At 42.7% G+C, this 23,736-nt stretch overlaps 1 protein-coding gene across 2 annotated transcripts in view; it reads right to left on the reverse strand.

Moving 5' to 3' along the window:
* Positions 1-1,824: 1,824 nt before the first annotated feature.
* uvrag (UV radiation resistance associated gene) overlaps positions 1,825-23,736 on the reverse strand; it is a 102,413-nt gene continuing 80,501 nt past the window's right edge. For both annotated transcript variants that reach the window (XM_037748489.1, XM_037748490.1), the window contains 2 exons: positions 12,365-12,456; positions 1,825-3,333 (listed from right to left, as the gene is read on the reverse strand). In XM_037748489.1, coding sequence (XP_037604417.1) covers positions 2,499-3,333; positions 12,365-12,456 — 927 coding nt within the window. In that variant the 3' untranslated portion in view covers positions 1,825-2,498. The remainder of the gene's footprint in view (positions 3,334-12,364; positions 12,457-23,736) is intronic.

Consider the following 23,736-nt stretch of genomic DNA (forward strand, 5'->3'; position numbering starts at 1 on the left):
CCCGTTTCCAGGAGATATTGGAATTTTGTCCATTTTCATACCATTTTGACACCATCATGTTTCATACATTATAATGTCATTACTCTAACCACCTCACAGTCAAACTTGAGCACACCAATACAAATGTAGGCAGAGCACTCTTAAAGGGGGCTACATACATCCATGCCATTGGACTGCAAGTCTTTAATAACAAAAAAAAACCCTCCATACAAAAGTATCTGTACATGGTCACTTACTGAACTGTATAGCATTTTATGGAAATGATCTAACATGGTCCATTTTTCTTAAATTTTAAATACAACACTTCAGCAACCACAGCACTGGATCTGCAACACAAAGCGGGCTGCCGGTGGAGAAGTCCATCTTTGTCGTGGCGGGCGATGCGAAGCAGCTGTCCAGACACTGGTTATATCAGTCTAACATGTGACAATATTAATGAGCGACATCCCATGTGAGCGGGGAAAATAAAACTAAATGTTGATTTCCTTTGAAACAAAGCCCACACAATTGTTGAGAGACATAAATAAATGCAGTAATTGAACACCAGTGCAAGAAAGCATTCAGAACATGGAGACACGGGACAAAATCACAGACGATGGGATCGGGACACTAAGCTATAAACACTTACAGTAGAGCCTGAGTGAGACATTCCAACAGAACACGGGAACACAGAATTTAATTTTTGGTCTACTGAATATGGAAATCAGTGGACGTGACGTTAACATTGATGTTAATATTTATGGGGTACATTAAAATTGAAAAAAAAAATAAAAGAGAAAAATAGAGGACATGGAGATGGACAGAAAAACAATTGCACCGTATCCCTGCCATGTGCTGTAAGCCCCAACCTGCCACCTGATCCTCATCTAAAGACCTGAAGGAGGAACTCCGTGTGGAGAAAGACTGCTGGGTTGAGCTGTCGTGTGTCACAGTTAGGGAGTATCTGATTGGGCGACTGGTTCCAGCTCCCGCCTCGCTTTGTGGTGGCAAAATCCTGCCTTGTTCAAAGGTCATTGGTGGGATTATTTGAAACCTAACTGTGATTATGTGACTGGTTGCATGCTGACATGGAGTCCCGACACACACGCATCCCGTCCTCCCTCCTGCACACACACCCACTGTCATGCACCCTGAATGAAGGCTCGGGAAGCACCTTGCTTGTACAATCAAATGTGTAAGTGCTGGGACAGCGCGCTAAGTGAACATCTTTCACTTTGATAAAACTTCCAGTTGCAACCATTCTCGATGTGGCGTCTGTTGTTCATGTTAATGATTCTATAATTGATAAAATAAACAAATAAACTAAAAGCTGCTGCATTGAAACATCATCATACACTGATGTATTGAGTGTGGATGTGAATCTTAAATGCAGTTGAGTAGAGACGATGATGTTTTGTACAAGAAGTTAAAGGTACAGTGTGTAGGATTTGGCGATATCTAGTGGTGTGGTTGCAGATTGCAACCAACTGATTAACCCTCTGCTCACTCCTCCCTTTCCAAGACTGCAGTAACGCGAGCTCAGAGAAGTCAGAGGCCACCTTTACCATAATAACACTACTTTAGGAGCAATGGAAGTCATACGGCGGCTGGCGGTACCCCGGTTTTGCGCTCTGTGGTTCACGTTACCAGTTTCACAAGCGTGTCGGAGAACTACGGTGGTCTTCAGGTAACGTAAAAACGCAAAACAGCCGATTTTTTCAGCCGATTCAGCATCGTCGGTGAGAGAAATCACTCTGATTGGCTGTACAGCTTAAACGAATCAGTGCACGAGAAGAGAAATAGACGTGAGGAAAGCAAGCCAACGAGTGAAGTCACACAGAAGGCTCTTCTCGTTTTTCCTATTTTCACAACGACATGGCCGTCTGGAATGAAGCTAAGCGGTGAGTGAGAGTGGTGAGAACGTATGTGCTGTTCGAGTGCAACTTTTTGGCCAAGACAAAGGCGAATTGAGGCGACACAACTAGTGGCCTTTGTCGCTGCTAGTTCTTTGATGTCGGGTTGGTGTGTCTGGGTCTTTACACACTGTTCCTTTAAGGGCTGTTATTGCAGTAAGGGGTTTGAAAACAAAGTGCAAGTGATGCACATGTTTTGTCATTTTACATTAATGGTCCCGTTATGGAACAACAGACTACAATGAGTGATTCTAATTCATGAAGGCAACAGTTATCGCTGAGGCCAAATTATTTTGTGAATAAAAAATGTCTGAATAATGATTCATTGTTCCATCCATTGTTAAAAAATATATTAATGTTGGCATCAAAAATAAAAGTAAAGCTTACTGTCCCAATACTTGCACTGTTAACTGTATTTCCTTGAAATGATTACTATGGAAATGTTTACAATAAGTGCAAATTGGTCGTTATTCCAGAATAGCTCATATGATTTGTGATGCTGCGATAAGGAAGTGGAGACCCCACCCTTGTCCTCATGTCCCTGCCTTGTATTTGTCCAAACCCCACTGTGCAAGTTTTTTCATGCCTCCCTCTCTCCTTAAGTCCTCACTTATCTGAGTTCTTGCGCGGCCTGCGGAAGCTGGACATGTTCTCGTTTAGTGCATAGATGCGCCTGGAGAACTCCTCAAAGCCAGCGACGTCCAGCTCTCCCAGCACCTGTTCGTCACACTCCACAGCTACAGCGTGGTCCACAGGGATGCAGTGGTAGACCTCCATCCGGGCCTCGTCTGCCAGCCCCAATCCCAAACCCAAACCTAAACCGGTGGCCTCCGTGCCCATGATCTCCTCAGCTTGCTCCACAGAGCAGCGCAGCTCCGGGGCCAGGCCGACAAGCGCCTGTCCTGGTACCAAAGAGCCGTTCATGGACCCTGTGTGCTGACTAGTCGGCACCGTTTCCTCACCAGTTTCCTGCACCGTAGAAGAGTTAGGCGCAACGGAGCTACTGGGTGGCTGCTCCTCAGACTCTTCTTCTTTATGTACTTCAACCTCTCCGTCAATGCTTCTGGGTCTCTCCACCTCCACCTCCACCTCCACCTCCACCGCTGTCTCCTCGCTCTCCTCCTTCTGCTCTCCCTCTTCGTTGGACTCCGCGGTCTTGGTCAAGTTAAGTGAGGCCATGCCGGCATCAAGGGAGGAGGATAGGTGTTTGGATGAAGGCGAGGGCGGTGCCAGGCCAACCGGGGGCTGCTCTTCACCCATGGCTGTGTTGTAGCTGGGTGGAGGAGTGGACTTGTACTTATCGGCCTCCGAGCTCGCCCTTTTTCTCAGGCCTCGGTCCGGGGAGCTGGTGTGGCTGGGGTAGCCTATCTCTGAGGCAGCAGACACACCAAGCTGAGACTTGGCCGGCACTGGGATGGAGCTGGAGACATGGTGTCTGTCACTGTGAGGGACAAAGACAAAGAGAAAGACAATTAATAAGCGATAGCATCAAGCATAAATAAAAGGAATGACAAACTACAAAGATCAGAGTAGGGGCCCTATTCAAACGGTCTATAGCGCACGGTCCAAAGTGCATGGCGCGAGTGCATTTAGGGCGTGTCCAACTCCACTTTTGCTAGTTAAGCGACGCATAATCTGGGCGCAAAGTAAGGCGCAAGAGGCAAAGGCAAAGATTCAGCAGAGTCGTTTTCTGCTGAGGAAACGTATCTTCTCGTGCATGAAGTGAAAGTGTGCGAACCAATAACCTATTTAACCGGTGCAGGTGGCATGGGGGGCAAAATTGATTGTATGATAATAAGCACTAGGATAAATATGATAAACATGTATTGATAAATAATAAAAACTATATTACGTTCCGATGCAACTCACGGAGGGGCTCGTTCCGGCTGAGCGGAAGCCTCTGGAGCTGCTTTAGGCGAATCCATCAGCCTCAAAATGCCGCCGTTTAGGGGGAGAGGGCCAGCAAACTTTGAAGTAGCCTACGTCTACATTCGCACACACAGAAGAATGAGGAGACGCTACAGAGGCCTATGGGCACATAGATGGGCTCAACTACAATTGCTACCTACATAACATTGGCACTGGGTGTGAAAATGACAACAGCGTCGGTCTGAAACTTGCGCCGGGTGTAGGAGAGGGCCCTTTGATTGCATTTGATTTACTACAGTCAGATAATCTCTACAGCCAAGATAAGAGCCTGGGATGTCCTGATGGGTTGAATGAGACACCCAGACTCCACTTGGACCTGGTTCTCCATTGATCTCACTCCACTTAAGCACCCAACTCCACCCCCCCCGCGGTCCAGGAGAACGACAGCTGCAGCTCTTTGTAAATCACTCCAACTTACCACATTCAGAAAACATTTGTGCATCCTGCGAGACTACACTCACTTTCTGCTGACTGGAAAATGCGCAGCAGGCGTCCACCCAAGTATGTCAGACATTTTTCTCCATAACAGATAACAGACTCGGGATCGGGGGACACCTCGCCCCGGCTCCAGAACTGGAGCCATAAATTTACTTAAATGGTGGCCTGACCGCCCTTTGGGCCAAAATCACAGGACTACTTAACGCTCTGCTTAACGTGACCATTCGGCTATGTCAGGAGCCGAGGCACTGTACTGTTGGGGTCAAAGGTCAAGAGGAGCCTCAATGTGCTCTCTAGAGATTCACATGTGGTGGTTAACAAGTTGAGGACAAATCTCTGCTTTTTCAGTTGGACATGCAGTCATAATAGATGTCCTTGTAAATTGTCTCCCGTCGCTTTGCACTCACCAACAAAGTCTTCTTTATAACAGTGGCATTTGGCGTGTGCATTTATTGTGTACTAGCCCGCTCTCTGATGGACAGTTCCACCACCAAACACATGACAGCTTGTAAAAAGGGGGCCTGACCTTGACCCGTGCCAACACCCTGCCGAGGTGGTCCTGCCAGGGTTCACAGGCAGGACACTGCTGAGGAGAGCGGAGAAGCCTGTCTAGTTTTAAGAGGAACTTCAAAGCGCCTGCGATACACTAAATGAGAACCATCCCCGATCTGAAGGTACAGTATGTAACCGCTTATGGTAACAACCTGTAAAAACTAGATGGATAGCATTTAAGCTAATTGGAGGCATACAGATGTAAAAATGTTGGATGGTCAACCAAGGTCAGGGTTAAGAAAATAAAGTCATGACCGGATCCAGTGAGGGTGTTCTCTATTTAAGTGGGCCGAACAGTAGACGGACTGTGCTTTACTTGGCAGCACATGTCCATCAAAACACATCATTTCATACGACGGCCTTTAGCTCGCTCCCCCCCCTAACGAGCATATGGTTAATTCTGCAGCGTTTTGGGGCAAAATGGAAACAATGTGCTCTTTAACACCTAATTTTCTGGGGGAGACAAATGAACGGGGTTCCTACACATTTTCCATTTCAAAATTCCACACTTTTCCAGACTCAAATTGCCAGACTTCTCGGTAGATATTTCAGACCATATTTGACCGTGACTTAGTGACTCAGGGTGCAGAGGATGCTGTGACGAGACTTAAGTGTTTCGGCGCCTCCCCCCACGTTTGAGTTGTCACACGATTTTACACAAAGTCTGCATCCAGCTCTCTTCTCCCATTTGGAATTGTTAACCAACCAGGCTTTGTATTTGGGATAGTCAAGTCAGCCCTCAGAAAACTTGCACTTACATTGTGGCCGTTCAGTCCCCAGCTCTACGCAGAAAGCTGAACTGCGTTCTACTGTCTTGGGGCAATGCTGCTCTACGTGAAAAACCATTATGCATTAATTAGCAACAGGGACAGACTGGAACAGAAATCCGTCCCGGGGCTTTTAGATGGAGAGGCCTTTTACGCGAGCGCCCGTAGGGAGCGAGCTAGGGCTGTCAAAGTTAACGTGATAATAATGCATTAACGCAAATTTGTTTCAACGCCACTAATTTCTTCCTCTGACCTCAAAACATGTGAATGAAAATGGGTTCTATGGGTACCCACGAGTCTCCCCTTTACAGACATGCCCACTTTATGATAATCACATGCAGTTTGGGGCAAGTCATAGTCAAGTCAGCACACTGACACACTGACAGCTGTTGTTGCCTGTTGGGCTGCAGTTTGCCATGTTATGATTTGAGCATATTTTTTTTTATGCTAAATGCAGTACCTGTGAGGGTTTCTGGACAATATTTGTCATTGTTTTGTGTTGTTAATTGATTACCAGTAATAAATATATACATATTTACATAAAGCAAGCATATTTGCCCACTCCCATGTTGATAAGGGTATTAAATACTTGACAAATCTCCCTTTAAGGTACATTTTAAACAGATAAAAAATGTGTGATTAATCGTGATTAACTATAAACAATCATGCGATTAATCGTGATTAAATATTTTAATTGATTGACAGCCCTAGTGCGAGCCAGAAAATTTTGGTCAGTAATTTAATGTAATTCAACACTAATACAGTTTTCATGATATAAAGAGAATCTGATGATGCTGTAGACCTTCAAGGCACTTCATAGTGGATGACACCTCCTCAGTTTGTATAAGCATGTCGCCACTGCACTGAATCAAAACAAGATGCAACGTCCTGAGGTGAAAAAAAGCGGAGGTGAGCTGGAACACTAGTCACCGTTCTGAGCCAATCAGATTTCAACCAAAGCGAGGAGGGGGCGCTCGCATCCCCCCTCAATATTGAAAGTATTAGATTGGCCCAGTCTGACAGGCAGCGTTCCGCTCTGTGCTGTCTGCCTGCCGTTTTTGGTTACTTTTTATTATTATTATATTATTATTGTTATTTATTTTGGCTGCACCGGCTGCTCCAAACGCCATGAAAAACACTTTACTGCTTGTATGGTCAATTTATTTTTAGAAATTTTATATTTTAGAAAACAGAATAGGGGCAATAGTCTGGAAACAGAAATGTTTTTCCACACTTATCCAGACCTGTAAATTACTAAAAATAAAATGTTATTATTTTCCCGTACTTTTCCATACTGCGTAGGAACCCTGAATGAAAGATTTGCCATCTCAAACACGTATCTATAGCTTTCCAAATGAAACCATCATGGGCTCTTTGGAAGCCAGTCCAAAAAAAATCAAAACCTGCTTCGGTAGACAGGAAGAAAGATAGATGTCATGAGAAGTCAATTATCATTTAAGTAAGTGGAAAATGTGATTCAGACTCTTTGAAACACAATACAGGTTAGGAAACCGGAGAAAACTGGTACTGAGTGAAAATATAAGGATTCCATGCATCATTTATAAAAAGCTAATAAGTGACTACCACGTTTTTTTTTAGCTTGACCGACCGAAGTCCTTTCGGCAACGGCTGATTGGACGGCTTTGATTTTAATTATGATCAGCCATTTTCTTCCATTCCTTCCTCCAGCTGGCTCTCTAATATAATCCATTTGGTCCGTTTTTAGCTGGCCAGCACGGCACGAGCAAATGCATTATTGACACTGGCATTAAATCACGTTGGTCATCACATCAGGTCTTTTGTATAATGAGGAATTTTGTATTTGGACCGTATTATTTTGTTCCACTCAGTTCCTATGTTTGGCCTACATTTGTTCTATTATTTGTGTCAAATTGTGCAGCAGAGGACTGGGTGTGTCGCCGAGGACTTCAGCCAAGCAAACCTCTGGGCAGTCATAACATTTTTTCTTGAAACATTTTAACTATTATGTCGATGACATGTTTTTTTAATGTGAGCAATTAGGCTACACATGTATGTATGGCCACTGTGAGCATGTGTGCTGATTAAGGTTAGGAAGACAGAACTGCTGAAACAAGTCCTAAAGTTGTTTGGAAAAGCTTGAACAGGCCGAATACTTACACTGCATGAGCTAACTGTCTCTTGTTGACATTCTTGGTGCACTGCGAGAGATCTTTCATATTCTTAATAAACATTTATTCTGTTCCCATTCTGAAATTTCCTTCTCCTGGCATAAATCATTCTTACAGTACAAGTAGTCCTTGAACTGCTGTTTGAAAAGAGATGGAATGAAATTTTAGGGATGGCAATGTCTATCTGTCAGTCCAGTACTTTGGTCCAAACTGAAATATCTCAACAACTATTGGATAGATAGATTGCCATTAGATTTGGGACATATATTCATGGCCCTCACAGGATGAATCCATAGACTGTATATAAGAAGTGGACATGAATAGGACATTTTTAAGCGACCAAAATGTTAGTTAATTATTAAATTTTTTCAAATACGTCATCCCTGGAGCACTCTATAATGAAGAAAGTTAAAATAACCTACTCTATCCATATGAGGAAACTGACCCCCATATATACACTATTAATAAGGATGGGATTTTACAATAGAGGACTCAGATTTCAAACTTTCTGTGCAGCTTGGACTTTGTCTAAGACCTTCATGACAAGTAAAGTGAACTCACGACAGCAGCTTGATATACCATACTGATGGGAAAAAGGCCTGTTGCTCCTCCCAAATGTATGATACACAGCAGTATAGTGATAGGTTCCTTCCACTGGTAGCCACCACCTACAGAAAGTCTGTAAGGGTCATTGGACCCCCATCTGCTGCATCACCCTGACAACAACTTCACCGAAGCCTCTGCCTAAATCATCAAGCAGAAAACTTGAAATGCCGAGCCAGAAATAGCCCTTACTACTTTTTGTATCTGCTCTCTTCCTTTCCACCGCTGATGTCAAACCTGGCATCTTTCACTCCGACTCAGGAATTTGGTAAGCCAAACCTTTCCACTGTCCAATCCCCCGGACAGGCTTCACAACATGCCCCAGTTCATATCAAGACCCTGCTAAGGAGCCACGATTTTTGGGCCAAAAGCAACAATGGCAGATAAGATTTAGCCGTTTGATGTGGTTAAGGGAAATCCCTGCGAAACTAAAAGAGCAAACATTACTAAGAATTTGATATGCACTGTGGTGGAAGCCATGTTTTCTTTTTGCTTTAACAGGGCAGGACTTATTGACCGTCTGGCCTTTGAAGACAGGGAATCACCACAGCACAGCATGTGCAACACCATCAACAAGCTGACAAAATACACACTGATATGAACAGTAAATGCCAGAGTAAATGTGTGGTTTATACAATAATGGGACTTTTGACATTTCCATCTTATTATTTTTTTTTAGGATGGCTTTTTAACATCTGTCCTATCTATCTATGTAAAGTTTATAGATGTTTTACAAACAATTTCTTAAAAGGTTTACAAATTATTTGGTAATTAGTAACAAATACTTATATATAGTGTATAAAATGTTATAATGTGTGCAACATTAAAATGATAATAAATAATTTACTAATATAATCAGAATGTAATTGTTATCGTCTCTTATCAGCTATGGTACAATACATAGATTATAAACTCATTATTTCATATTACACAAACTACTGATGAAATCACAGAAATGATAGCATTACTAATAATTAGTAAGCATTATTAATCATCATGTCATTGCTTGTTAACAGTAAAATAACTATTAACTATCAATTTACCATTTATAAATGACGGTTGTTATAACCCAAAAATGTACTGTACTTCTCCAGTGTTAGCTTTAATAACATTTATGACATTTTTAGCTATCATGTTATAGTAGCCTCCTTTATAAAAAATGAAACGTAAACATATGGTTGGTTAGAATAATGGTTTAAAGAGGGAGAAATGGAATGGAAATGGCATTATTATTCCCAACGGGTAAGGAGGAAGTGGTGTTTGGAGACGCAATGTACCTTTACAGAATATCACATGAACAGGGAAGAAGAACATATCCCTGATTTATCCTTCCAAATGATCATCCGCTATTCTATAGTAAATCCATAGGGCACCTGTCGGGCTTAATGTACCTTGCAAACTGTTATTTTAGGTATATAAATTTTAGATTATATCCTTTTATCTTTCACTGACCAGACTACAGCTGTCTAAATATCGCATCCCTTCGTGTACATCATGTAACATAGGGGGACCGCCGTGGTTACGCTGAATCTGCCTGACCAGGAGCTCTGCCACACCTTGCCTCCCCACCCCCCCGTGTTCGTAGCACTGCTTCCAGGCACCGGAGCGGGATTAGGGCCCTGTGAACCTCGGCCAGGCCCTCAGCGGATGTGGAGCGGCAAATGGCAGCATGTTGAACGCGTTTGCTTTGATCTCAGCAGCCTGTACAGTTTACAAAGAATGGGTTTCTGGTACTGTCTCTGTCTGCCTCAGGGTAATAGATTCACCATTTTCCCACTGTTTCTTATCCTTCAGCGAGATTTTAAAAAACCTATAGTGCCCATTTTTCAGCAGAGCTGGACTGTATATATTATGACATGTTATGATGTGTTTCTGAGACAGTACTGTTTGGAAATGTATAAAGATATGATCAGCAGCTCACCAGACGAGCATCCTATAGCCTACTGCACAAAAATTATGTTTTTTTATAGTACACCCTTTTTATTCTTACAGGCTTTTCCTCACTTTTTCCATCCCGTCTGGATAAAATGTCCGAGATGAACCCGCTATGTTCTCGCGGTGTGGGTCTTGGCGTTTTGGGAACGGCTCTCCCAGCAGACTGCATGCATGCTGAATTAGTTCTATATGGAGGGAGGAACCGTTTCCAAATGTGTTCTGGAAACAGCGCCCTTGGTCATATCCTTCATCACATCATCCTTATTTGGATGCGTGGAAGGAAGAAAGAGGTGGCAAGGAGGGATAGAGGAAGCAGATTAGTCTCTCTCTCGCACAGTCTATAAGATAATTATCTGCAGCTGCCATGCAGCGTTTTTATACATCCATATTTCATGAGCCAGGTCCCAGCGCTGGAAATTGTATCTGAATGTAGGCTTTCGCAAGGAAGACTGGAACTGATATGGGAAGGAAATAGCGCAACAGTGTGTTAAACAGTCACCTCATCATCCTCACTGGAGGCTTTAAGTTGAAGGAAGGTGCAGTATGCATGGTCTTAAGATGAGAGGGCAAGTTTAACCACTGTAACTCTGCTTAAACATTTTAGCATACTAATATATATATTTTAGGAATGTCAAAGTTAACAGGATAATACCGTGTTAACGCAAATTTGTTTTAACGCCACTAATTTCCTTTACGTATTGACACAACTCAGTTTTAATGTGAATATACTGGTAATTAATTTGCGATTAACTATGGACAATCGCGTGATTAATCGCTATTAAATATTTTAATCGATTGACAGCCTTAACATATATTTATGATTTTTAAACCTTTTTACCATCTTTCAAATCAAGTTTGACATTATTATTGAACGCTAAAGCTCACCTTTCAACATTATTATGTCTTGTTTGTTTATTACATACAAGAACCGAAATGTAAAATCGTTATGTTGTGGTTTTACAGCTGTTAGTTAGTGAGCTTTAGAGTTGCCAGCGGGTAGATGTATTCGTCGGACAGAGCCAGGAGAACTGTTTCCCCTGCTTCCAGTCTTTCTGGTAACATAAGCTAATCAGCTGCTGGCTGCTTCCATACAGAAAGGAGAGTGTTATCAATCTTCTCATCTAACTACTCGGCAAGAAAGCAAACACGCACTTTCCCTAAATGTTGAACTATTCCTTTAAGGTGTTGCTAAATCTAGCAGAGCTCTATATCGTGTTACGGTGTGAACGACTGATCTCGATGTATGTTTTTGAAGCTCAGAGCTGCTCGTGCTGATGAGAAAGGCAGTTCTCAGCTGATGACTCCGGAGTCAGTACAGGGCGGCTTTTGTTCCCGTCCCTGTGGTCTCGTTGTCGTACATGGAGTGTGGCTGTGGCGAGCCACTGTAGAACTGTTACACTCCCACCTCCACTTCTTTAAAAACGTTCATGCATGTGTACACACATATACACACACACACACACACACACACACACATAGCTTCAGGCTTAGCGGGCCCATGCTTTCATCTCGTCTATCTTTGGGCCCTTCCACTTCCCATTAAGGGAGGGGGCGGGCTGATTTGAGAGCTCTGGCTTTTCATGGCTTCTTTCCTTTCAAAACAAAAGATTATTCAATTAATGTGTGTAATACACATTTTCCCCTTTGCTGACCCTGGGAGAGGAGTGGAGATCAAAGACAGCTTTCTCTTTTATAGGGCAGTGGAGCTGAAGTCGGACACAGACCAACTCTCAGGTCTTAGTAAAGGGTTACTCACAGGCCATAAGCCTGTAGAAGGAGAGAGGCAGAGATCTAAGCATTCCACCTCACTGGGACATAGTGGCTGCTGCAAATCTCATCAAGCACCGCTTTAAAAAATGCGGAGGTACGGATTATGTGCAGAGGTGCTACATTATTACAGGTGAAGTATACTGTGTAGCATTCTTAACATTTATCTAACACATAATGTGCTGTGTCAGACCTAATCTCTATAAACAGATTCTGGGAAAGGGTTTTTGGTTCAATCAAATCAAACTGTAAATCCCTATATATCACATTCATACATCATCTTTCTGGCTTCAGTGACCTCTGAAGAAATATTTGAGTATCTGACTCTTACCATCGCACCAGCAGGCCATGCTCCAGAAAGTTCTTCAGGTTGGGTAGCGTCTGCTGCAGGTCTGGGGTGGTCAAGCCATGTTGATATCTCAGCTGCAAGAAAAGAAAAAACACATATCATTAACCTCAAACAACCTACCACATTGTGCACCCTACAACCCTTCATATAGAGTGTGGCGAGCTGCGAATCACTTAGACACGTATGCACATTCTCCCATGTTTGGATGTCGGAGAAGAAAGAAATACCACCTACAGGAGAGGTCTGAAGTCTACATTCTTTCACCGTGACACGTTTCTACTCTTCCCCCATCAGACCATTACTCATCTGGACACACAATGGGCATCCTTCCCTGATAACAGGCATGTGCGCTAATATGTAAGGTGTGTGGAAAGACAGGGGATGAGATGCGGGTGGCAAGAAAAAGCAAACTCGCTGTTAAACATCTGGACGAAATGGCGCGCAGAGAGCACATTAGAAACCCCATTACATTCTCCCATGATCTCTCCCTCTCTCTTCAGTAGACCCACTTCTAAATTTGGCCTTGAATGTTCCCTCCCTTGTACCACAGTGCTTTATTTCATGATGATAGAATCAAATCCAGTGAAAAAAAAGAATAAAAAAATCAACAAGGCCACCTTGAAACACAGCTCTGGTGCCAGAAATATCTCCTCTAACAGTTGAGCGATGTCACAGCGAGCCAACTCTTGTCCCGGAAAGTTTATTTAACCTATATTACTGAACAGCAGAGGAGCATCATGCCGCACGTCCAGCGTATATCTCTGAGGCCCCTCTGTCACACACACTGCCTGCACCAGCTGACATGTGTTTTGTTTCCACTTGGGTGCCACGGCAACCACTCTGCACACACATACAACACACACACTTCTGCTGAAGAGATGCAGCGCACATGACTCTGACGCATCACTCACCCAGGATAACTGCTTCTTCATATATGAGCACATAATGGATGAGTGGCATGATAATAAAGGAATTACAGACAGATACATCTTTGAGCCTCAGAGGGCAAAGGTCACATTTCCTTGTTTTTTTTATTTCACAGTTTACGAGGAGACAAATGGTTTTCAGGGTATCAGCAGCCCCCAAAACACATCAATACCTGTTTTCTTGTGGAAACTGCTTCATACTTATTCAGAACCCTGCCATAATGGCTCTTGTAAAGCTGGACTAATGCATCAGACCGGCAATACGTCATCCAGAGTAGGCTCTCACGACCACGCCGCCTTTTGGGGGAAAACAATCCCCGTCCCTCATGGATGGTAACAGAGTAAACAGAAGTAGTTGAAACCAAATATCTACTTTAAACAAACTGGTAATAGTAATAACGCTATGCCAAAGAGTTGCTTTGTAGTTCGTTGCACCAACAATAAATCCAAAAATGCTGATCTCTGATTTGTTCCCCTGTCATGTCCTAAAAAAGATCTAATAGAGGGTCTTTATGGCTCCATGGGGAAAAGAAACTCGCTGTCACAGGAAAGAAAATGGAAAATGCAGAAAAGCTGTTGTGTAGCAGGTTAACCAAGGCTTTCACACTGAGATTTGAGGCGCATACGATACCTGAATATTCACTGTAAGTGTGGTAAATGGCTAAATGACGCTGGTGACCTTGACTAGCATGGCTAGCTAACGTTAGCTTGAGTGGGAGGCTGCTGCAGTAATACAGTGATACATTAACGTTATACAGTCGCAGCATCAGACTGTCGTCTCCAACTAAATCTCAGCCTATAGATCAAACAGTTAGCCGTTAACATGCTGGTTATCTACAGACAACACTTAGTCTAACATGATTCAATCCAAAATGTATAGATGTCTGGATAAGCAATATCCGGCCACTGTGTGGGACGGGGGACGACTGAAGGGACATGGCGGTGTTCAACCATAATTTATTAAGGTATCGCGAACGCAAGGCAAAGTTGCTAAATAGTTATTATATTTCTATAACAAGAGATGAATGCATACGAACTTGTCAAAATTACAATCCAAACACATCAAATTGCATTGAAGATTTTCTGTTTTCTTTCCCCCTAAAGGGGGCGCGGCCTTGACTTTTTGCGAAGTACCCGTATGTGGCAGTCTGATGTATGGCGAGGAGAGGAGTAGCACAGGAAAAGTACACACAGGCCACATGTGCATGCGTGTCAAAAATATAAAATGTCCAAATCCCATTGTATCTAAACAGCTGCCAGAATAATGTGTAAACTGGACGGTATGGACGCTACGGTATGTGCATGACATGTGCCAAAGTGTTCACATGTCTGCATCAATGTTCCAGTGTGTTTGCGCACGTGTGTTGTTCTGGCCTCGAATGATCCGACAGTCGTGACAGTATCGAAGGAGGACTTTTTCAAAAGAAGTTAGATTGAGGTAGCGGGACAAGGGGTGTCGCCCCGAAACCCAGATGGTGATGGAATGGTCCAAAACCTTACGGGAACAACATAGAGATCCATTCATGACTCAGAGTAAACCTCAGGGTCTGACCAAATGACGGCGCTTTGCTGTCCACAGGGCCAGCTGAACGGAATTGGGTTTGAAGCGGCAGGCCAAGATCAATAACACCACCAGTTTAGAAACAGAAAGAGCATAGCAACACTGGGCGGTGGGGTGGGGGGGCTTGGTTGTTCTGTGGCCAGGCGCTAAAAAAAGTAAAATCTCATGGAAATCTCAAGGTTACGGTCTAGGAAGTATGAATCAGAAATTTTGAATCAGATATGAGCAAAGAGAATAAATATTATGGCTTCGGCGAAGGTAAACAGCGTTTGTTGGATATACTGTATGATTTCTTTGATTCTCAGTCAGAAGGCGTGACAAAATGATATCTGTAAATCCCATTACTTGGCTTTGAGCTCTGAAAGTGTGGGGAATAACCCCACTGTGTGTCTGACAGGAGACCCTATGTCAAATTACACGCCTGTATGTCTGAGAGTGTGTGGGAGAGAGAGAGAGAGAGAGAGAGAGAGAGCATTTGTATGTGTGCCTCCTATTGTTTTCCTCATGTGAAGAGATCTTGCCAAGCATGCAGAGTATGGAAATTGGATATGGGTGAAGACAGCAGAGTGATGGGTGACATCACTGGCTTTCTCCAAGCGCACTTCATTATATTGGAGGATGTTTACTGACTGGTCCAAGATTCTTCATAATGTATGCCGCCGACGAGCCAACGCAGAAGAATTTGAAACTCACGCACTTTCACTCAGGCTTTTGCCAAATCTCTGCCAGTGGGCACCAACAACACTTGGGCTAAGTGTCTGGTTGGCAGCGGTGCAGCGCCACCAGCACACGGTGACTGCTGCTTCACACCGGCTTTGTAATGAGATGTGTTAAACACATTCAGACAGTTTGGAAGACTGAATACTGCAGCCCTGCAGCTGACCCAGCGCTCAGCCAGCCGGACTCTATCAATATTCATAAACTGGTCTGGCCCTCCCTGGTGGAAGCTGCATTAAGTTTCTCCTCAGAGAGCACCGCATGTGTATATATATGTGTGTTGCTCATGGCCTTCGTCCTGGGAAGGCATATATCCTAGACGCTGCAACCCCTCCCTTCTTCTTCTTCTGTGCTCACATGAGACAAGCAGAAAGAAACATTAGTGACCCGGCTGTGTCGTCTAGGGGAAAAGAGAACGCAGAATGATGTAAAAGGGGAAGAAATGTGTGAGGCATCTTAACCTTTTAAAACTTTGACAGCCTGCTGGCGGGCCCGGTTGCTACTCTGTCTTTCAGAGGTTCTCACAGGCTGTTTTCAAGCTAGATACTGGTATCATATAGAACTAAAAAGCCTAGGGAAACCATTGGTACCAAACATGTCATGCTAGTTTGTCAGGAAGAAGGCTAAATAACGCTACGAAGTTACACAACATTTTGGCGAAGAAAAAGCTGCCATGGTGATTTTCAAAGGGGTCCCTTGACCTCTGACCTCAAGATATGTGAATGAGAATGGGTTCTATGGGTACCCACGAGTCTCCCCTATCCATGCCCACTTTATGATAATCACATGCAATTTGAAGCAAAAATCATGCAGTTCTTTGAAAACATAATAAATGTATTATTTTCGGCTATACTAACATGGTGTATTTCAATATTTCTGCATACTGGGGTCTCTAAACAGTCTTGGAATCACATAAATTGGGTATCACTGTAAAGCTGAGACTCTTGTGGATCCAATGAGCCCAAGTGTATTCCTCTGTGATGATCTTAGTCCCCATAGTAGCCATTTCATTGTATTGAGACCACTTTTTGAAACTTGACCTCTCTGTATAAAACGACCTGTGGTGACCTCTAGGATAATTACAGCCTCATGAAACTTTACAGCCACAAACTAGAGACCTAGGGTATTCAGAGGATGGATGGCTTTCCTCAATAGATTGACAATAAGGATGCTTCTGAGCATTTTACACAACAGAAGTGCTCGCCATCCAATCGCAGAAAAATGCAATTCTTACAGAAAACTCCAAATGTCCAAACCTTTTGAAACCAAATCACAGCATGGCTTTTTCTATGGTGTTCCTCAAGGTCTTGGTGTCTTAATGTGGTATTTTGGAGGGATTATTGATCATTATGATCAATTCTCGAATAGTACATTTTTTTTAATTTAGCACCAAATCTGTGTAACAAATTATATCAACCCAAAAATTGTTACAACAATTTATGAGACATAATAGAGCTTGGGAATGATCATCACAAACTTGTATCATCATGTTCTACGCCTTTATACACTTTCACAATTTATTTTAATTGATTCATTAATTGATTAATTACTATGTTTTATCATTAATGACTAGAACAACTTTACACACAGTGCTGAGCTGCATCTCAAATTAATCTTCATGTTCCCAGCTTTCAGATGATGTACACCACTTCTATGTGGCATGTACTGTTGACTATTTATCTTCCCCTGAACTTCCCCTTTCCCCCACCTCTACAAAGACGTTGGAATGGAAAGAGGTTAACAACATGATGCTGGGTGTCATTTCCAATTGTCGGCGCCATGAAGGTTTCGACTGTCGGGTGGAAACAAACAGCTGAGCTGGAAGGGTTTAGATTCTGGTCTGTAAATCCAAACAGTTTTTTGGAATCTATTGTAACCGATATGAGGCAATGTGTTGTAATTACCATGAGGTAAAACACAACGAATCCTGTTGCACACAACAGGAATGGAAATTTGTGAATAAGTCCACAATGCAGTAAAGTGCAAATTTTTATACAAACATGGCAACGAGAAACAACCTCTGAGTGTTCCTATGTCAACAGCTCCAGACCAGATCATACAAATTGCTCAGAATCAGTTCACCTGAGACGGCTTGTCATTCCTGGTTTCCCTTTCATACATCACTGTGATGAATGCTGATGGAGTCCTTTGCGTGCTTGTGCTTATGTGTATGGAAGAGTGCTTTCGAGCTGCTGGCCACGGGGTCCTTTGTAATGGGGCTAACCAGATCGTGGTGAGAAATTCCCAGGGCCCATTGAGGACGGCTGAAAGGCGAGAGGAGCTTGCACGGGGGGGGCCCTTTCACATGATGACATAGTGAAACAGATCCGGCCAGGTCTCCCTGTCGCCGCTCACACCTTTGTGTCTGGACGCTCCCTTCCCTGTTTAGCTATTCTACAAAACCCACGCAGGGCTATGTAGACTCCGCAGCATGTGTTGCGGGTAATCAGTTGGTATGACTGCAAGGTTTGGTATGTGAGAGTTTATAGGACGAGCGCAACTGACCCGACACATCTGACAATTTGGGGACTCATCCTGACCCGTCTCAAAGATAAAGTAACAGCCCAAAGAATGCAGCGGTGTATACAGTCCCAGCCTGCCAATCCACTGGAGCCACGACCACACATAAACACACTCAAACTGACTAGAGCCGGCGGGAACCAGTCAGTTTACAGTACATGCCACCCATCATTTGGCCAAACCTGCTTGTTTGCCCTGAGCTCTGTACAGAGGCTAAACAAACACAGCCTGGCTTATGCCACGTATTACTGTTTCCCTGGGTTTGTCACTATTAATCACCCTCACATCAGACCGCGAATGTGGGCGGGCTGCGGAGAATGTTGAGGTTGATTGCTTATGATGTGGTGTAGGAAGGCGGCCCAGGTAACAAAGCACTCCTTCCCCGCCTTTTATGCTATGAGGTCACCGTAGGAGCCGCTTGTCATCCCAACAGTTCAACTGGTGCATGTTATTAGCATCGTTTGACAAGCGGGCTTCCACCGTCACTGGAGATGGCCCGTGGAGGAGATCTGGGACGCAGGGTATTTCCATCAAGAGCGCTGCGTTTCATGTGTCAAGAGGTTAAAAGTCTCCAAATCAAACTCTGGAGTATCCTGTGCATGTCTGACCTGCATCATGGACAATTACCCAGTGATTTATAATCAGCAGGCTTTTGTCCACTGGGGTAAAAATAGAAATGGTTATTTTACAGAGTACATAGGTTTTACATAGTCCCTGGGGGAGATAATCAGGGAACTCATTAGGTCCTATGACAGCTTGTTATAGACGGGCTAACCAGGTGTTCCTCCCTCCACCATCCCTCTGCTCAAACTGTGGAGTGGATACTTCAGCAGAGACCGTGAGGTTGACATAGACATTAGCCTCCATACATATAGACCTCATGTGTAGAGAACTGGAGCTGTGGGAGATAACCTGCCACTGACAATATTTCAGGACTGTGCCTCTTCTGGTTAAGATGACATGATTCATGAACAGCTTACATACCAGTGAATAAAAAAACAAGCTGTAAAAACATATAATGTTATAAGAGCTGAATGATACCACGGTGGTGTAATAAAACATCCTGCAACAAATTATGAACGTTAGTGTAGACTCATTTGTTACTGTGCAATGGAACAGTTCCAGTCGCTTCTCCCGTCATTTCTACTGATCCTGCCAGTAAGTGCTATAAAGTCTGCATGCTGGGCTGATAATTATTAAGCAAATGCTAACAGTGTTGTACAATTACAATCTGACACTTTACACTAATAGGCAGAGGTGTTGAAACGAGTCACGTGACATGGATTCGAGTCACACTCGAGTTACAAATTTGATGACTTTAGACTTGAATTGACCCAAATCAAAAAGGACTTGCAACTTGACTTTAACACCAACACTTGGACTTGGATACCTTCCCCCAAGCCCAAAGATTAAAAACAGAGCTGCTGCAAAGTTAATGCAAATTTGTCTTAACGCCACTAATTTCTTTTGACGCATTTACAGACGGAGACGCAAATGGCATTACACTTACTGAAGGGCACTTTATGATTTGTTTATGACTCGAAACTCAAAGTTTAGGACTTGGAACTTGACTCGGGACTTGAATGCAAAGACTTGCAACTTGCAAAACAATGACTCGGTTCCTCCTCTGCTAATATATCCAATGAAATAGTGAAAACTGTATTCGATTCCAATGTACCATACTATTCGCTTATGTTGCATTCTCTTCTATTTGGACTGATACAGGTGGTCCTGTATATGGGCCATTCCTCAAAGATTTTAATACGTGTACTTTCAAGTGAGACATGCAATAAAATGTTCAATAACCAAGAGTTTCTTGGCTTGTGAGAGCGGTTTTTGGGCATCTATGGTGTCCTCTGGAGTCGATTGGCTGGCGCATGAAAACCACATACCCCACACAAAGTTCATGTTTTTTTCATGAAGCTATTAATTCCAGCCAAGAATTTGCCTGCAGATGATTCCTTCACACTAGACTGCAATCGCGCCAACTTCATGGATGGCAGCAGGTGAAGTTTTACTCTTCTCATTATAGTGGTCATTAAATTTGTGTACGCATGTTCCTGTTTTAATCCTCTCATTACGTCTCCAACTCACACAGTGGCACATCGATCCAATTATCTTGTTTACAGCTCTCTGAGCCACACATAAGCTTGGGATCTTTTTTTCCTGTTTGCCAACAGATCTGTTGTTGACAACTTTTCAAAGTCCAGCTGTGAGGAAATAAACAACTCGTTCACCTCAATGGGCTGATATGGTTAGTTAGATTGTAAATAAGACCACTGTATTTACAGATACAGAGCTTTACTGTCTGATCTATTGTTTTGACATTTCAATAAACAGTTTGACTCGTCCAGAGGAATAACAGCACTGGCGTTATCTATTGTGGCAGAACTGCAAAGCCAGACCTCACAAGTTTTTGTGTTATATTTATTTGAATCTGAAACCTACAATATAACAGAACTACGCTTGACTATTACTTTGAACATGGGAAATAAAACTATGAATCATTTTTTATTTCTCACCTTGCAGCTGAACCAGAAAGTGAAAATTAGGTAGTTATCATGGCAACTGCTCTTTATTATCTCACTTGAATTGTACTTTCCCTTTTGCAGTGATTGTAGCTATGAGCAATGGGCAGACAAAAAAAGCTTTGTGGCACATAATGTCTCCACAGGTGCTACATAAATTTTTTTGAATGTGTCATTCTAAATAATTTGTGTACCTAGTGTGTCATTAAAGCAACAGTAGGCAAGATAGAGCAAATGTGATTTTTATAAAACGGTCACTATATCCTGACAGTAGTGCATGAGACAGGTAATCTGAAAAAAAAAATCATGTTCCTCTGTGTCCTCCGGTGCTCCTAATGGCATCTACAAGATTTCACAGACCGGAGGAAAACAACCGATCAGAGCCGAGCTGGAGCCTTGGCGTCTCTGAGCAGCTGTCAATCACTCACAAACTCCAATCAAATGGTCAAACTAGGCCAACTGATCAAATATAAATCAAGATTCTGTTACTGTAATGCCTATTTCTCGCATAAATTGTTTTCAGAAACGTCTTGTAGTGTACTGTTTAGCTCGATTGGCCAAAGTCTCCCGTCACAGGCTAGTTTTTTTAAAGCCTGAAAACAGCGCCATGAGGAGGTGCAGAAGTCTAGTTTTCTCTCAGAACACTTGAATTACAATATGCTGAAAGGTTATTATGGAATTTTTGCCCAATGATTCCAAAAGCATTCTGCTTTTAATTTAGTTGTGTAGCTAATATTAGGATACATAAATGAAATTCGGCTCTTGTCTTAAACTTAAACTTAAACCTAATTTGGAACAAAAGAGTGTGAGAGAAAACAACCTCTTCGTTTGATGCATGTCTTACTTCTGGCAGCTATAACAGAAATGCCAAGAACCAATTGCAAAAACATTTATTCTTAACACCAAGGTTGAAAACTTACATACAGTACATCCTGGAACATTTGCCTCTGGCACATATAGCCGAAACAGCAATGTTTGGGGGTGATAATGTAAGGTTAAATATACACCCAGAACCACTAATGTTGTCCACAGTTGTTAGGTATAAAAGGCTTATGAAAATATGGTGCAAGATTGTATTTCTGGTCTTATCAGCATTTTCTTCATATGTATTTTGCCTTGAGTTTTTTTTCTACAACTTCATATGATTTATATCACACAGGATCCCCCCTCTGAGAAGCTCTTTCTAGCTCACTGGTGGATTTGAAATGGTTGATTATGTTGGCTACAGCGCGGTGCTCCAATTATTCCGCCCATCTGGCTTATTGTGGGCACATAATGAAACTCGCTCTGCACAGCCTTCACTCATCCACTAAATAAGTTACAGTGAAATGTTGACCGGGATGCACGCAAAATGGCCGAGACGAAGCGGCTGCAGATGGTAGCTGTGACATGAAGTGAAAGATTGTAAATATGTTTCACAGGAGAACGAGAATATGAGTGAATTTATATTGCTCCTTACGGTTTTCTCTTGATGCGTATTCACAGCTATTCTTTGCAGTTATTCGCCGAGCTGCCGTTTTTTTTAGATTTTACATTTGCAGCTTTGCATCGGACAACGGTAGATAAAACCTCACATGGCGCAATGGAGGCTCAAAACCTCAACAATCATGTGGTACGACGTTGAATATGAAATCCAACTTGATTAATCACTGCAGCCTTTCATGTGTGTCAGTAAATATACAGAGCGGGGCTGAAAAGTTGTTTGAGTCTGGCTAGAGTCGTATAATTCATTCACAACAGAAATTCACTTCCCTTAAACTCCGAGCAGTTTTCTGGCCTTGAATACGTGCCACGTCATCATCATCGTCCAGTCTTCAAGCCAAACTGGGAATCTGGATCCATAAACACCACAGGCGTTTGCTTACCACAGAAAATATCTTCCCACATATTCATAGTGTGAGGAATCCCCACTGTCTCATATGTACCTCGCAGAAGGTATTTCTACCATGTTACATTTTGAGTTAATTATTATTTCATGTCTTAACGTTTCCACTTAGTTCGATTGGATGTAGACCGGGCAGAAAATGCCATATTGAAATGTTGACGCTCCAACATAATGACTAGGGCAGTGGATTAATGATTAGAGATATTATTATTCATCCAAATGGCCTGGCTTCAAACGTTCCAAAGGGGCAAACAGAAAAAGGAAAGAAGGATCAACAAAGTATCACATTATTACCTCTTCTGTGTTGGGTTTATTTTCATTAAAATGTTCAGACAAAGTAAACCAAACACAAGAAACCGTGTAGGAACTCTTAAGCTCGAGGGATTGTACGATAAATTCATTTCAAATTAAATACTCAGACAAAAAGAATAGAGCCGAGTCCACTAAGTGACACAAGACTTCCCTTGCCAGAAACATGTGTTTAGCACTGATTGGATAGAAGTCGGATCGAGTCTTTCAAGTCATTATCAGATTTTATGTCAATATTAAATGTTGACTGGTTGATAAACTGCTCCCGTCGATTCCAGAAATGTGTCAACACAAGCGATAAAAAAAGAATAACTGATGACAGCAGTCCAGGGTTTAAAAGATTAATTACTATTACATTCACACTGATTAAATCAACTGCTTTGACACTATAACAAACACCTGCTCTAGATTGTTTATGATAAAAATGAACAGAGATATTATTAGATATTAGTTTTTAGTGGTTGTTGGAAACAGATAAAGAACATTATCAGGTTGTAGCAATCAAAGCCCATTCTTCTGCTGAGCAGCCCTGAGTGTATGAGGAAGTGTATGAGCAACAGTAAGAACTTAGAAAGGGACCAGCATGACTGAAATTTATCTAACTGTTACTATAGCAGCTATTTGAAGGGCAGTGGAGCCGCGCTATCGAGTTCACCCGCCCGAAACAATCACGAGCAGAGCACGGCCGCAGCTTGTCAGCGAGAGAGTCTCACAGCTGTCAATCATGACGTCTCACCCCCTTTTTATAGCATTAACTAACTAATTAAAACCAAACTTATCAGATAAATGAATACTTGAACATACAGCAGCGTGATAAGAACTACCTAAAACGACAGAAACCATCTTTGGGAAAAATGTATTTGACGTGCGTTTTGACTTTTTAGTTTGGGCCATGTCCCATCCACTAA

Source organism: Sebastes umbrosus, chromosome 17 (assembly GCF_015220745.1).
Source record: "Sebastes umbrosus isolate fSebUmb1 chromosome 17, fSebUmb1.pri, whole genome shotgun sequence".
NCBI lineage: Eukaryota > Metazoa > Chordata > Actinopteri > Perciformes > Sebastidae > Sebastes > Sebastes umbrosus.